The 14019-nt window shown below is 35.2% G+C and overlaps 1 protein-coding gene across 1 annotated transcript; it reads right to left on the reverse strand.

The window, feature by feature from the left end:
- Positions 1-12059: 12059 nt before the first annotated feature.
- On the reverse strand, positions 12060-13309 carry LOC114386385 (leucine-rich repeat extensin-like protein 6). The gene has a single exon (XM_028346388.1). It carries the CDS (start codon positions 13148-13150, stop codon positions 12650-12652), a length of 501 nt encoding a protein of 166 aa, XP_028202189.1. The 5' UTR covers positions 13151-13309; the 3' UTR covers positions 12060-12649.
- Positions 13310-14019: the final 710 nt, after the last annotated feature.

The raw sequence follows: 14019 nt of genomic DNA on the forward strand, positions 1-14019 counted from the left end.
TATTGGATGATGATTGTCACGTGTCATGTTCTAATTGGTCAATGAAAATAATAATTCATTTCATCTTTCATGGAGTTGACATCTAATCAGAACATGACACATGACAGTCATCATCCAATAAGAACATGACATGCTCAACATCACTTGTTAACGGTCAACATTCAATTTTGACCTGAGAGACCAACATTGCACGATTTTATAAAATAGAGGTCAAATTTATGAATTAAATTATTGGAGGACCAAATCCGAAACTGAAGATAAACTGAAGGATCAAATTTGCAATTTTACCAATTTTTTACTCGCCATCACTTGTCATTATATCTTCACAAGATATAAATATTATTTTTCAAGTCACTTCTAATTAACTCAAGTCAAGTAGTTTTACGCTTGCTTGTTCAGATAAATATCCCAAGTATATTCTTGATTTTAAGCATCTTTAGGCTTCAACCAATCACAAAGATTTGGTTAAGCGTAAGATACAATCCTAATCATCTTATAAGAAGGATATACAAATATAAGCTCTAGATTTTTCTAATATTGAGATTACAAGAGAGCGTTTGAAAGCACTAATACAATGGAATAGTTTGCAAAGTCTATAACGCTCTTGAAAACTTCTAGCATATATATATATATAGGTAGTCTTGAGAAACTAGTCCTCTTGTTGCAGTGGCCACACATGCTTTCTGTGTAGACACATACATACACTAACCTTCTCTTTCCACTGGATTTGGTATGCCATTTTAGAGATTAGGTGAACACCTTTTTTGTAATTTTGTGGACCTCTTGTTTGAAGCTCCTAAGGCATACTTTGAGAGTGATAAATGCATAGCCCAAGATCCTAATAAGCTTTTAGACTAAAAGAACAAAGATTTGATCAATATAAAATAAATAACAAGCTGAAACTGTTATTATTGTTCGTATTCTTACTGTTTTTATTGATAAGATTATAGGCCGACTCTGGACATTTCAGGCCATGATTCTATGGTTTGGAGGTATGTTAACAATGGGGGTTACAATGTAAAGAGTGCCTACAATCTTATCATGGAAAAATTTGTTGATCAAGCTAGCTTGTGCAAGGAAGGAGATTGGAGTTTAATAAGGAAAATAGATATTCCTCCTCGGGTTAAACTATTCCTTTGGAGGTTATGCTATGATTGTCTTCCTACCAAGACCAAACTGAGAACTCGAGGGGTGGAGTGTTCTTTGATGTGCGCACTATGTGAGAATCAAATTGAAAATGTATTTCATGCTTTTTGTCACTTGTCAAAAGAGTGAGAGTTGATGGGAGAAAATTAATCTTAGGCGTTTTGTCCAAGATTTGGTGCTTCAGGTTGAGGACACAAGTCTTATTTTTAAACTTCTCCGAGTTCTGAATGAACAGCAAAGGAAGAGGGTGGCTATGATGTTATGGAGGAATGAACAGGTCTGGAATGACAAGTATTAATCTGATTACACAGTTGTGCACAGGGGTGATGAGTTCTATCAAGATTGGGCTAGATCGAAGAAGTTGATTTCGCTTCCTGCATGCATGGATTGTAATTCTGTTGCAGATAGGTGGAACCCACCTTGTCATGGAACGTTTAAATGCAAGTGTGACTGACATGAGAGTGTGCATCATGGATGAATATGGAAGAGTAGTGGCGTTGAGAACAGATCAGCGGAGGCTATGCATGGCAGTCCAAGAAGGAGAAGCCTTGGCTCTTGTTGCAGCTATGGAGTTCGTAATTTCATCGGGATATAACGCTGTCACTTTTGAAACAGATTGCAAATGTGTTGTCCACAAGATAAGAGTGTTAAGCTTTATACGAGTCAAGCTTCAAACTCCACAAGAGACAGTCTCTTGAATCAAATTCAATTATTCATACCCTTGCAAGTTGTATAATAGACTTATTTATAGAGACACAAACTAACAGAATCCTAATCTTGTGTCTTTAAGATAAATTAAATCGAAAACAAATTATGCTAAAGATAAGATAACATAACTAACTAAAAGAAATTCTATCATCTGTTTAAATAATATAATCAGTTGCCCATGCTGGTGCACTTTTAATCCTTGATTCTATTGGCTTATCTTTGTGAGTTGTAACATTACCCCTCCCATGGAAAAGGACCTTGTCCTCATGGGCCGCCTCGGTATAGAGGTTGACTAGAATATCCCATGACTCCTAAGTAGCTTCTTCGCGTGACTCGTTAGCACATTCGACCAAAACTTGGTATTGATTTCCCTCTGGAGTTGGGACACTGTGTTCAGAAATGATAGCCTGCGGTGTAGGTAACTGGTGTTTTGGATGATCATCACATGTGATGGACATAGGAGGAGTTGGACCTGAGTAAGCCTTTAGTAAGGAAACATGGAAAACTGGATGAATTCAACTATTGGATGGCAAATTTAGTCGGTATGCCACCTTGCCAATGCATTCCAAGATTCGAAAAGCTCCAAAATACCGCTTAGAGAGCTTAAAGTTGAGTCTGCGAGCAGAAAATTGTTGGCGGTAAGCGTGAAATTTTACCCACACCCATTGGTCCACTTCAAAATTCTTGTCAAGTTGATTACAGTCGGCATATTTTTTCATTCGAGTTTGTGCTCTAGTCAGATTAGCTTCTAGTTCGTTCTGAATTTCTTGTCGATTGATCAACATGGAATCCACATTGTCTACTGAAGTCTTTCTTGGTGTATAAGATGGCAATAACCTTGGGTTAGAACCGTATAATGCCTGATGAGGGGTCATCCCTATGGCAGTATGATACGTAGTATTATAATTTAACTCCACCCAAGGTAAGTAAGTATGCCACTGATGTGGATGATCAGAAGCAAAAACTCGAAGATATTGCTCAAGGCAACAATTGACTACCTCAGTCTGGCCATCGCATTGTGGATGATATGTCATTGAGTAGTGAAGATCAATTCCTCCTGAACGCATGAGTTGACACAAAAAAGAACTTAAAAATATTGGGTCTCTATTTGAAACGATGCCCTGAGGAAACCCATGTAATTTAACTATATAGTCTAAGAATACATTAGCCACAATCTTCGCTGTGAATCTCGTTTTGAGAGGCATGAAATGTGTTGTCTTAGTTAAACGATCTACCACAACAAAGATTGCTGGGAACCCATTAGAAGAAGGAAGGCCGACGATAAAGTCCATTGAAATTTCTGTCCATGGAGTAGTAGGAATCGATAGAGGTTGAAGAAGGCTTTGCGACTTGGTAGTGATGTTCTTGGTTTGTTGGCATTGAATACATGTCGCCACATATTTTTTAACTGATTGCTGCATCCCTTTCTAGTAAAATTGTTCCGCCACTCGTTTATATGTTTTTAAGGATCCTGCATGCCCTCCTTGTGGGATAGAGTGAAATTCATACAACACCTTGGTTACTAAAGGCGAGTCTCGTGGGATGTATAGGCGAGAATGATACAAAAGAAGATCGTTGTGAACCTCAAAATTAGGAGGAAGCTTGTTCTGGCCATGAAGTGCATGGAACTTAAGGAGTTTGGGCTTCAATGTATTGGCATTTCGTAACTATGATATAATTGTGCTTTCCACTTGAGTGTAAATATGATAATGTTCAACTAGTAGTCGAGATAAGGAATCAACAACATAATTTGTGTTCCCGGGACGATAGACAATGTCAAATTCGTACGCAAGAGTTTCGTAAGATAGTATTGCTGGTTGGGAGTTTGTATCACTTGTGACATCAACTCTTTCTAGCTCTTATGATCTGTTTTAGTGGTGAATTTTCTTCGTAATAAGTAATGTCACCATCTCGCAACAGCCTGCGTAATAGCATAGAGTTCATGCACGTAAGTGGATGCGTTGCTCATGCAATGTGAAAGCTTCTTAATAAAGAAAGCCAATGGACGACCTTGCTGAGTCAACACTGCACCAATTCCTGTAGTGCTAGCATCAGTCTCGACTTCAAACGAAAGCAAAAAATTTGGAAGAGCGAGTATTGGTGTTGAAGTTAGAGCTTGGTTGAGTAACTTGAATGTTGTTTCAGATTCGGGAGTCCAATAAAAACTATCGTGTTTCAACATCTTCGTCAAGGGAAAAGCAATGGTGGCATAGCCTTTTACAAAACGACGATAGTAACCAGTGAGACCTAGAAACCCTCGTAACTGCTTAATAGTGTATGGTAATGGCCAAGATAGAATAATGTCAATTTTAGAGTTATCAACCTCCACACCTTTAGCGGATATGACATGTCCCAAATAATGCACTGAGTCTTTGCAAAAATCACATTTAGTAAGCTTGGCAAAAAAAGAACGAGTTCGTAGTGTCTCCAGAACCAATCGAAGATGATGAAGATGGTCCTCCCAAGTTTTGCTATAGATCAAAATATCGTCAAGGAATACAGACACAAAGTTACGTAAAAAAGGTGGAAAAATTCGATTCATGGTAGCCTGAAAAGTAGTTGGAGCATTGGTAAGTCCAAATGGCATGACTAAAAATTCAGTGACCATTATGAGTATGAAAAGCTGTCTTATGTATGTCTCTTTCCTCCATACGAATTTGGTGATAACCTGAGCGTAAATCCAGTTTGGTGAAAATGATGACACCCTACAATTCATCCATAATCTCCTCGATTGTAGGCATCGAAAACAAGTCACGGACAGTAATGGTGTTGGGGCCACAATAGTCTACATAGAAACGCCAAGATCCATCCTTCTTTTTTACTAGGAGTACTGGGGAAGAGAAAGGGCTTGTGCTGTCACGAATGATGCATTTTAGTCACCAAACGTTCAATTTCTATTTTTTGGAAGTGAAGATATTTATAAGGTTTGATCTGTACTGATTTTGAATTTGAATGCAAAGGAATGCGATGTGAAATATCCCTTGTAGGTGGTAAACCTTTAGGCTCTTGAAAAACAGCAGCATATTCTTTCAACAATTCTTGAACTACTAGCGGAAAAGTAGCAGTCGGTTTATCTGGCTGGCATACTCGCATAGTGCACAATGAGGAAATATCATCGTGAAGGAGCATATGGTTAATGCGACGGTTCTTGATTGGGTTAGGACTTAACAAGTGCTCAACATGCAAAATGATTGGAGTCCCATGATAATCAAATTCCATTGTTAACCGGTTGTAGTCGGTCAACACTTGACCCAAGCTTTGTAACCATGACAAACTAAAAACCATATCAGCACCAGAAATTTCTAAGTGGTGGAGGTCAACCGGAAAAGAAATGCCTTGCACTAAAATTGGAACATCATAGCTGCAGGTGTTGCACCATATAAAATCGTCGCTACCGACAAAAACTTTGAATGGTTCAATATTAGTGACGTGAACCCTTAAACGACGAGCAACTGCAGGTTTTATAAAATTGAATGAACTGCCATTATCCACCAATATGTTAAAGGTATGTCCCTGGTATGTCCCTTTCAGTCGTAACGTGCGAGGACTATATTCTCCTGATAGGGCGTTAAAACTAATGTCTGGAACCCCCGTTCCCTCGATGGCTGCATTGTTACTTGCATCAGCATCCAATAGGCCGTGGCATACATCTACCAGATCATCAGGTGCTAATAGGATATGGCACTTGGCCTAGCAATTGTGCGATGGATTGTATTTCTCATCACAATAATAGCAAAGTCCCAAATGTCGCCGTTCACGCAACTTTGCGGCAATAAAACATTTATATGGAGGTTTGGTTGTTGTTTGGCTAACAACAAGAGTTTGTGGGGTCAACATGGAGGAAGAGTCGCGAGTCTTATTGAAAGCGGTAGCGTTCGAAGTAGGTAGATGGTTGATAGGATTTGTAGCTGGTTGTGCGGCAAGGGTTCGAAGTGTACTGGGTCGTGTAGAAATAGGAGAAAAAATTGACGATTGTGTCAATGATTGTTGTAGAGCGGCGTAGTTTTATTCATGGAGAAAGGCTAGAGCAATTGCCTCATGGTAAGATGGTGGTTTGGTCAATCATAATTGACACTTTAAGTAATCATTGAGACGAGCCACAAAGAAACTAACAAGCCATTGTTCTCTCAACCCATTTACTCTGGTGGAAAAAGCCTCAAATTGTGTTTGATATTCTTTCACTGTGCCTTGTTTCAATTCCTTGAGTGTTTTTTGCGGGTTGGTGTAAAGGTTTGAGCCAAAGCGTTTGTATAACGCATCAACAAAAATCGTCCAATCTTGAGTGTAATTGTTATGAATCATCCACTTGTACCAAGCGTAGGAAGGTCCTATCATGTGAAAACTCGCAACTTTGATACATTGCTCCAAAGGAGTTTGTGCAACATCAAAATACTCCTCTAAACGAAAAATCCAATCATCAACATCGGTTTCGTCGAACTTAGGAAGATCAATCTTGCAATCTTTGGTGGATATGAGTGTGGTGGAATAACGCGGCGGGCTTTGCGAAATCGAGTGCGTGGACTCGGCGTCAAGGTTTTCGTCATCTGATTTCTTCTTTTGTAACAAAGACATGAGTTGGGTCATTTGTGCTTCCATGCGCTCTTGGAAACTCGAGTTTTGTGCCTCGATACGAGATAACTCATTCTCGATTTTGCTAAGTCGGGTTCCGTCAGCCATGGAATAATTCAATGTCTCTTGAATCAAATTCAATTATTCATACCCTTGCAAGTTGTATAATAGACTTATTTATAGAGACACAAACTAACAGAATCCTAATCTTGTGTCTTTAAGATAAACTAAATCGAAAACAAACTATGCTAAAGATAAGATAACATAACTAACTAAAAGAAATTCTATCATCTGTTTAAATAATATAATCAGTTGCCCATGTCGGTGCACTTTTAATCCTTGATTCTGTTGACTTATTATCTTCGTGAGTTGTAACAAAGATTGCAGCTATGGATAATTTGGAGTTAGGTAAGGTTATCCATAGGTGTAGAAGTTTGTTAAACCTTAGTATACCATTTTCAGTTGTGTTTTCCAAGAGACATGCAATGGTGTAGCTCATGAGCTTGTTAGAGTTGCACCATTCTTACCTAGTCTCTACATTTTGTTTCATGTGATATCTTGTATTGAAGGTTAGGAGATCATCAATGAAATGAGTTAAGTATGTTGTAGTAAAAACAAATATAAATCTATCGATTTTGTTGATAACAAAATAGGCAATTGCTTTCATACAAGACTTATATTGTTTGTTATGCATCAAAATAAATTTAGAGTACTAATTTGTTCTAATACCTAACAATGAGTAATAATAAAATAATTATGAAAAACCTTTTATGAAGAAAAAAACAATGATTTGTTGTGAATATATTTATTAGTGTATGTTCATATTCCACTTGTCATTTCATATTCTTTTAGAAGTTTATAATACTTGATTATTCATCTTCATCCACTAAACTAATGTATCCTAATTCGTTGCTTTGTACCTATATATTAATCAAGTTTCCTCAATAATTTAAGAGGAGAGATGAATTGAGCTGCTTTAAAATTATTTTGCTCAACCGTTACAATTGAACATAATTGATTCCTTTGGAATTAGAGAAAGAGAGTAATTTTTACTCAAACCCTAACCCTACAAAATATGCAAATAAGCACAATTAAGTAAATTAAAATAGTAAAGGTTAGAAGAGAGTGCAACAACATTTTATACCAGTTTGGTCAGCCTGACCTACGTCCATGCTTTGACCCACTTGAAATTTTTGACTAAGTTGACAAATTACAATGAGCAAGCTAATTATGTCATCACTTGGAACAACCCCTCAAATGAACACTTCCTTTGAACTATTAACCTAGCCCTTAGGGATCATACACCCTAGTAAGTTTAACGAAGAAGCAGCAAGCTAACTATGTCACCACCTATAACATCCCCTAAAATGGATGTTTCCCTTCCCTTCAGATTTAACTCTCACGGCCTCTAATTCTTAAGTTATAATTTTCTAACAATCATTCTCGATACTGGAAATAGTAACTCAATTAAGCACTAGCATTCTCTTTCTCAACTAAGCAAACATAGATGATCCAAGCTATAAGCATCCTAGTTCTTTTAATTATGATAATCTCAATAAATAAAATAATTAATTTCTTAAAGTATTTTTTGCATTTAATTGCATAGGACAAAAAAAGAGAAGAATATTAAAAGTAAAATTTTAATTAAATAAAAAATATTTAAAAAATGATATCATTAGTTAAAATTTACTTATATTTTAGTCCATTATCCATAAATTTATTGTTTCTTATATTTCAGTTCGAATAATATAACAGTAGAATTACAATACTTAAAATACTAATAGTGGATGGATTTGGATGGACCGAGACAGATGGTTTGGATTTGGATGTGAGTGGCAAGTGTGAAAAACAGGAGGCCCAGTTCACCACCATACTTAAATAGTGCCTTCCAGCTAATTGCTCCCATCACACACGTCTCTACTTCTTTTCTTTTACTGAAATTATAGTGTGTGTTTCTTTCTCTGTTTGTACGTGTAAAATCATGTCTCTCTTGTTATTGTTAAGCAAATGCCCATTTCAAGTACCACTAAGGAAAAAAACAAATAAATAGTTTTTCAATGGGAATTTTGTCTTCAAAAGTAATTTCTTCTTATATGTAAAGTTATTTTAGAAGAATTAATATATCTCTTCAAAACCACTCCATTTATCTTCGTTTCTTTTTTAAATCAGATGTGTTATAGCTTAAAAGAAAGATAGCAATAAAAAAAAGTTACTATTATAAATAGAATGTTAAAAAAGGAATTAAAAATATTAAAATTATTATAATTTAGATTTAAACTTTCTTTTTAGTGGAAGTTCAAAGATAAAACTTGTTAAGAAATAGAATAACAGCGGTGACTTCACAGAGGTAAAAGAGTGAGCAACCATGGAAAGCAGCAGTACTACTTGCTAATAATGTAGCACAAGGTTGATGATGATGCATCTCTTCATTAGTTTAATGACGTTTTTTCTTCAAAAAAATGAATTAGTACACTGTTGGTTACACTCATAAAAAATGCTAAATGAAGCACAAAGTCCTAAAGGAAGGAGGATTTTATTTAACCTAAATATTAACTGTAAATTTAGTAATGATCAACGATTCTCAGAAACTTGATTGGCCATGAATCCACTAAGAATCATTGGTGTCAGAAAATTGAGCTGCCACTGTTGGTTACACTCATCAAAAATGCTAAATGAAGCACAAAGTCCTAAAGGAAGGAGGATTTTATTTAACCTAAATATTAACTGTAAATTTAGTAATGGTCAACGATTCTCAGAAACTTGATTGGCCATGAATCCACTAAGAATCATTGGTGTCAGAAAATTGAGTTGCCACTCTCATTTGATGGACACAATAATTGTCCTTGTTAAGGATATGGTGAGACACTGCAACTTGTCTTGCACATGATCCCTTATCGATTAGGTAACTAAGTTAGCCACAATTTTAGATCGCCTGCCATAACATTAACCAAAGAAAAAACGTGTTATGTAGTAATATTTTCGTATAAAAAAAAGAGAAAAGAAAAAGAAAAATATGATAAGATGAGCAAAACCAAAAAAATACAAGTGTTATAAAAATATTTTAAATAACTTTATGAATAATATATTTCTTCATCGATTACCTTCATATTACCTACACGTTTATTATTATTAAGATAATCAACAGTGTAAAAGTTTTATATAATCGCCCAATATTAAGATTTTTGACTTTTTAATTATCATTTTAAAAATTATATCTATCAGTTATTTTTAATTACCAATAAACTATAAAATTAAACTATTATTATTGTTCGTATTCTTACTGTTAAATGTCTTTACATTTATGCCAAATTAAATCTGCATTAAGTAAATGCATGCATGCCTTCCTCTCATTAAATATTTAATTCGAATAGTAATCCAGAACAACTATTGTGCATTTGTAAATGTTTTTATCTTATTTTATATAAGCGGAAACACAAGCGTTGTGTACGTGTGTACATATTTTTATTATGCTATATTATTTTTATATTTATCATTTTATTAATTGATGTGTATATTAATTATAGTTTACTATATTTTCTGAATACATGTTGATTTATATGAATTTTCTTACTTTTTATATTATTTTTTTGCATTGTGCGTAATTTATATCATATTTTAGTAATATTAAAAAATATCTAAGTTTAATAATTAGTCAAATAAAAAGTTATCTTAATTTTTTCTCCATGCTTGTTCAACAACTTCTTTGTTCTCTCTTCACATTTTTTTCAATCTCTTTGTTTACTAAAGCTCCTAAACTATCAATTAATCTACCCACGGCTTGTCTGATATATATTTGTTAACGTCAAGCATAATTGTAACACCCGTAAAACAAAACAATAAAAATATATATCTAAGACAATGGTGGTTACTCGAAATTGTTCACCCATTAAAGAATTATGTTTCCTAAATCAAATACATATCTACACTATAGTTGTGAAATTCGGTCCGATCATTGATCCAATTGAGGTAATGGGTTATTGGGTTAGTGGTCCAACCGGTGAGTCAACAATTGATTCCGTTTGATTGATATATATTAAAAATTTAAAATTATATATGTATTTATTATATAGTAGTATATAACTAACATTATTTGAGTAAGAAAAGTTCATCCATACTCCAAAATTCAAAATAAACAATTGATAATAATGAGACATCAAAACGACATCATAGAGGTAGTACATTTTTATTGTTTTTTCTAAAATCATTTGGGTCGGACCGGTTCAACGGGGATCTGGTGACCTAACCGGTTAGGTTTGCCCGGGTCATCCTGGATCAATTGCGTGACCAATCTAATAGTGAAACTGGCTCGGTTAGGCTATTGGGTCCTGATTGGACTGGTCCGACCATCCGGGCCGAACTGAATTTCACAACTATGATCTACACACAGGTACCAAAATTATGTAAAATAAATAAGATGCTAACAAAGAAAATTGACTAACAAAGATGGGGCAAAAAGAATTATAATGAATCAGTGTAGGGAGTTATTATTTTTTTCTAATGCAAGCAAAGAGTAAAACAAATAATTGGTTTGAAATTGATATCTTAATTGATTTGGAGTCTCACACAAATGTCTTGAAATGAAAATGTTTTCCTTCACAAATTGAAGAACTAATTTAGTACGCGAGAGAGAAAAATAGATTGTTACATGCAGGAGATCTCAAAGCAATAGATGAATGAATTATTAAATTGATATTTTCAATGATTTGGAATGACATATACAAAGCACAAGTGTCCTTCAATAAATTGAAAATACTTTTCTTCCATGAGTTAAATGATTGAAGTTGTTGTGAGATGTAAAGAAATAGAGATATACAGAGATAAAGATTTTACATTAAAAGATGACAGCTAATTGGAAATATAGTGGTAATGAGAGTCATTTGTGACCGAATTAAGTTTGGATGTTGTGAATGAAAAAGAAACTAAAAATAAGGCAGTTATGAAGCATGGTAACGTGAGTGGGGTAGCAGTCACGTAGTGGAATCTAAGAAGTTATCAAGTTTCACTATCAAAAGATAAACTTTTGATTTGGAAAACAGAAGAAATCTAAAAAAAAGTGATCAAAATTGTGGACGATTTTACTATAAGTAGAATAAAAACAAAAGAGAATTAATTAATATGTATGCAATATTTAATATTATCAAAAGAATAAAATAATCTTAAAAAGTAGAGACAAAAAAAAAACAATTGATACAAATATCTATTGTTATAGATTTAGAGATAAAGTTTTGTTATCTCGAAGAGACTCCTCTGAGAAGCTCCCACATTCACTGGGCCGAGACAAGGAAAAATAAAATTGGAAGGAAGCAAACAAGGTTTATTAATTATTTCTGTCAAGATAACGTTTATTAATTATTAAGTGAGTCTGGCTAACAAGTACAACATTTTATAAAAATATTAATTAAAGAATTAATAAATAAATATTTTTCATTAACCATTATAATAAAAAAAATTAAAAAGAAAAGAATACATTATTTGATAAAAAGAAAAGAATACGTTAACAATATTTCCATATATTTTTTAAATTTAATTAGTGTCCTAAAGGCTAATTAATTAATTAATTAACGTACAAAATAAAAGAACATTCCCCAACGGATCAATGAACAAGGACCCTTCTCTGGAATTAAAATACTAAGAACTTGACTTAATTGGACCCTTCTCTGGAATTAAATTAACTAAGAACTTGACTTATAATGAACACCATTGAATTCAACTAACTAAGAATTGTAAGCAAATTCTTCTGAGTGACTCTTCCAACAGTCACCGTATCCATCATTAGTATCATTATCAACCACATGCCAACACCTTCAATTTCCTGTTTCACAACGTGCCCTACTTATTTTCTTTAGCCACCGCCTAGCCCAACCTACAATTATTGCCCCCAATAAATAAACTCACCTCATAGGCCAAAATTTACATCACAAAGTAGTAAATAAATGGAAATTAATTAGAACATTCTTCAATTTTTAAATTTTTTCATACTAACCAAAACCAAAAGTCTAAATACAATTACAAATTGTCAACAAATTGCAGATCAACCTACATTAAATTACCACTAAGAAAAGTGATTCTTCTTGTCATATGATGCTTGAAATTGAAACAAGTTCAGGGGCAAAATGGGAAATAAGCTCACTGTCCTTGCTTGGACTCACCTCACTTTCACTTTCCCGAGATCTGCTAATTTGTGCACTTATTCCCACCATTTTCCTTTTTCTCTCTTTCTTTTTTCTTAGAGAAATGCAATAAAAAGAGTTAACAATGAAATTGCACTGGCACAGACCAACGAGCCTTTCACCGGCGGAGGCGCCGCCGTGGACGACAGCGGAGGGGTATGGTAGTAAAACGGGAAATAGGGCACAATTGGGTTGGGAGGAGGCGGCGTTGGGTAGTACCCTCTCGGCGGTGGGTAGTAGTACGCGCCACCGCCACCGCCTCCGCTGGTGGACGCCGGCGGCGGCGGCGAGGAGTAGGTGTACTGAGAGGGTGGCGGCGGGGAGTAATAGTAAGCACCACCACCGCCGGAGCTTGGAGGCGATGGCGGCGGAGGGCAGTAGGTAGTGGTCGGAGCTGGCGGCGGCGGAGAAGGTGGAGGCGGCGAGGGAATTTGACCGCAAGGAGTGCACTTGATGTCATCCTTCGACGTCGTTTTAAGGTTGTGATCTTCCAATGCTATTGCAAGAGCATTGAGAGAGAGGAACATCACGAAACAACACCACACTCTGGTTCCCATTTTCTTAGGATCCGAGGAATGAGGTTGCTGTTGTTGCTTAGAAAAGAAGAATAAGAGAGTGAAAAAGAAACTATGTAGAGAAAGAGAAAGAAAAGTGAAGAGAAGAGAAGGGTGTTGCTAGTTTTGGTGTGTGGGGTAATAGTAGTAGTATTCTTCTCCTCAAGTTGTGTTAGCCTTTTATTTAATGTTGCAATTTTTTTTTTATTTAAAAATAAAGGAGAAAAGAAAGTGAAAAGGGAATAATATCAGAACACACCGACACGTTTTTACTTTAACAGAAAGCAGCCATTTTTGAAACTTTAAACACCAATAAGAACAAGAAACTTAGGTGGAGGTTAATTTAACTATTATACATGGTTATTATAGTTAGGTAGTAGTTTTTTTGTTTTACTTTTTTACTAATTTAGTGAGTGAGGTCCGTTTTCGTTTTAGTTAGATATGTGTGAGCTGGAGTGTCTCACTCTGAAGCTAACATAAGTTGTTTATTTAGGTGAGTATGGTTAAATTAGGTTAAAATATGGTGTGCATATAATAGGATAGGATATGTGTATAGTTGAAGGTGGTAATAATAAAGTGTTGGAGAGACGTAAAGGAAACGCAAGAAGTGGTTGAGGTGTAGAGTGTGAAGCTAGTTGGACTTGGATTCATCTGATTGTTTATTTCTTTGGGGGGAGGAAATGCGTTGGATCTGTGCTATACAAATTGCTTCTTCTGTCCCTTTGTGCCTATATATGTTTATTGCACTACTGTTCATAAATTTCTTTCAATAAAGTTATATATTTTTGCCTCTTGTCATCTTCCTCGCCCGCCACACATACACACATGTAACACTTGGTGAAGGTTTAAATAACACTAGATAAGTAACTACG

This window comes from Glycine soja, chromosome 15, assembly GCF_004193775.1.
Source record: "Glycine soja cultivar W05 chromosome 15, ASM419377v2, whole genome shotgun sequence".
Classification (NCBI taxonomy): Eukaryota; Viridiplantae; Streptophyta; class Magnoliopsida; order Fabales; family Fabaceae; genus Glycine; species Glycine soja.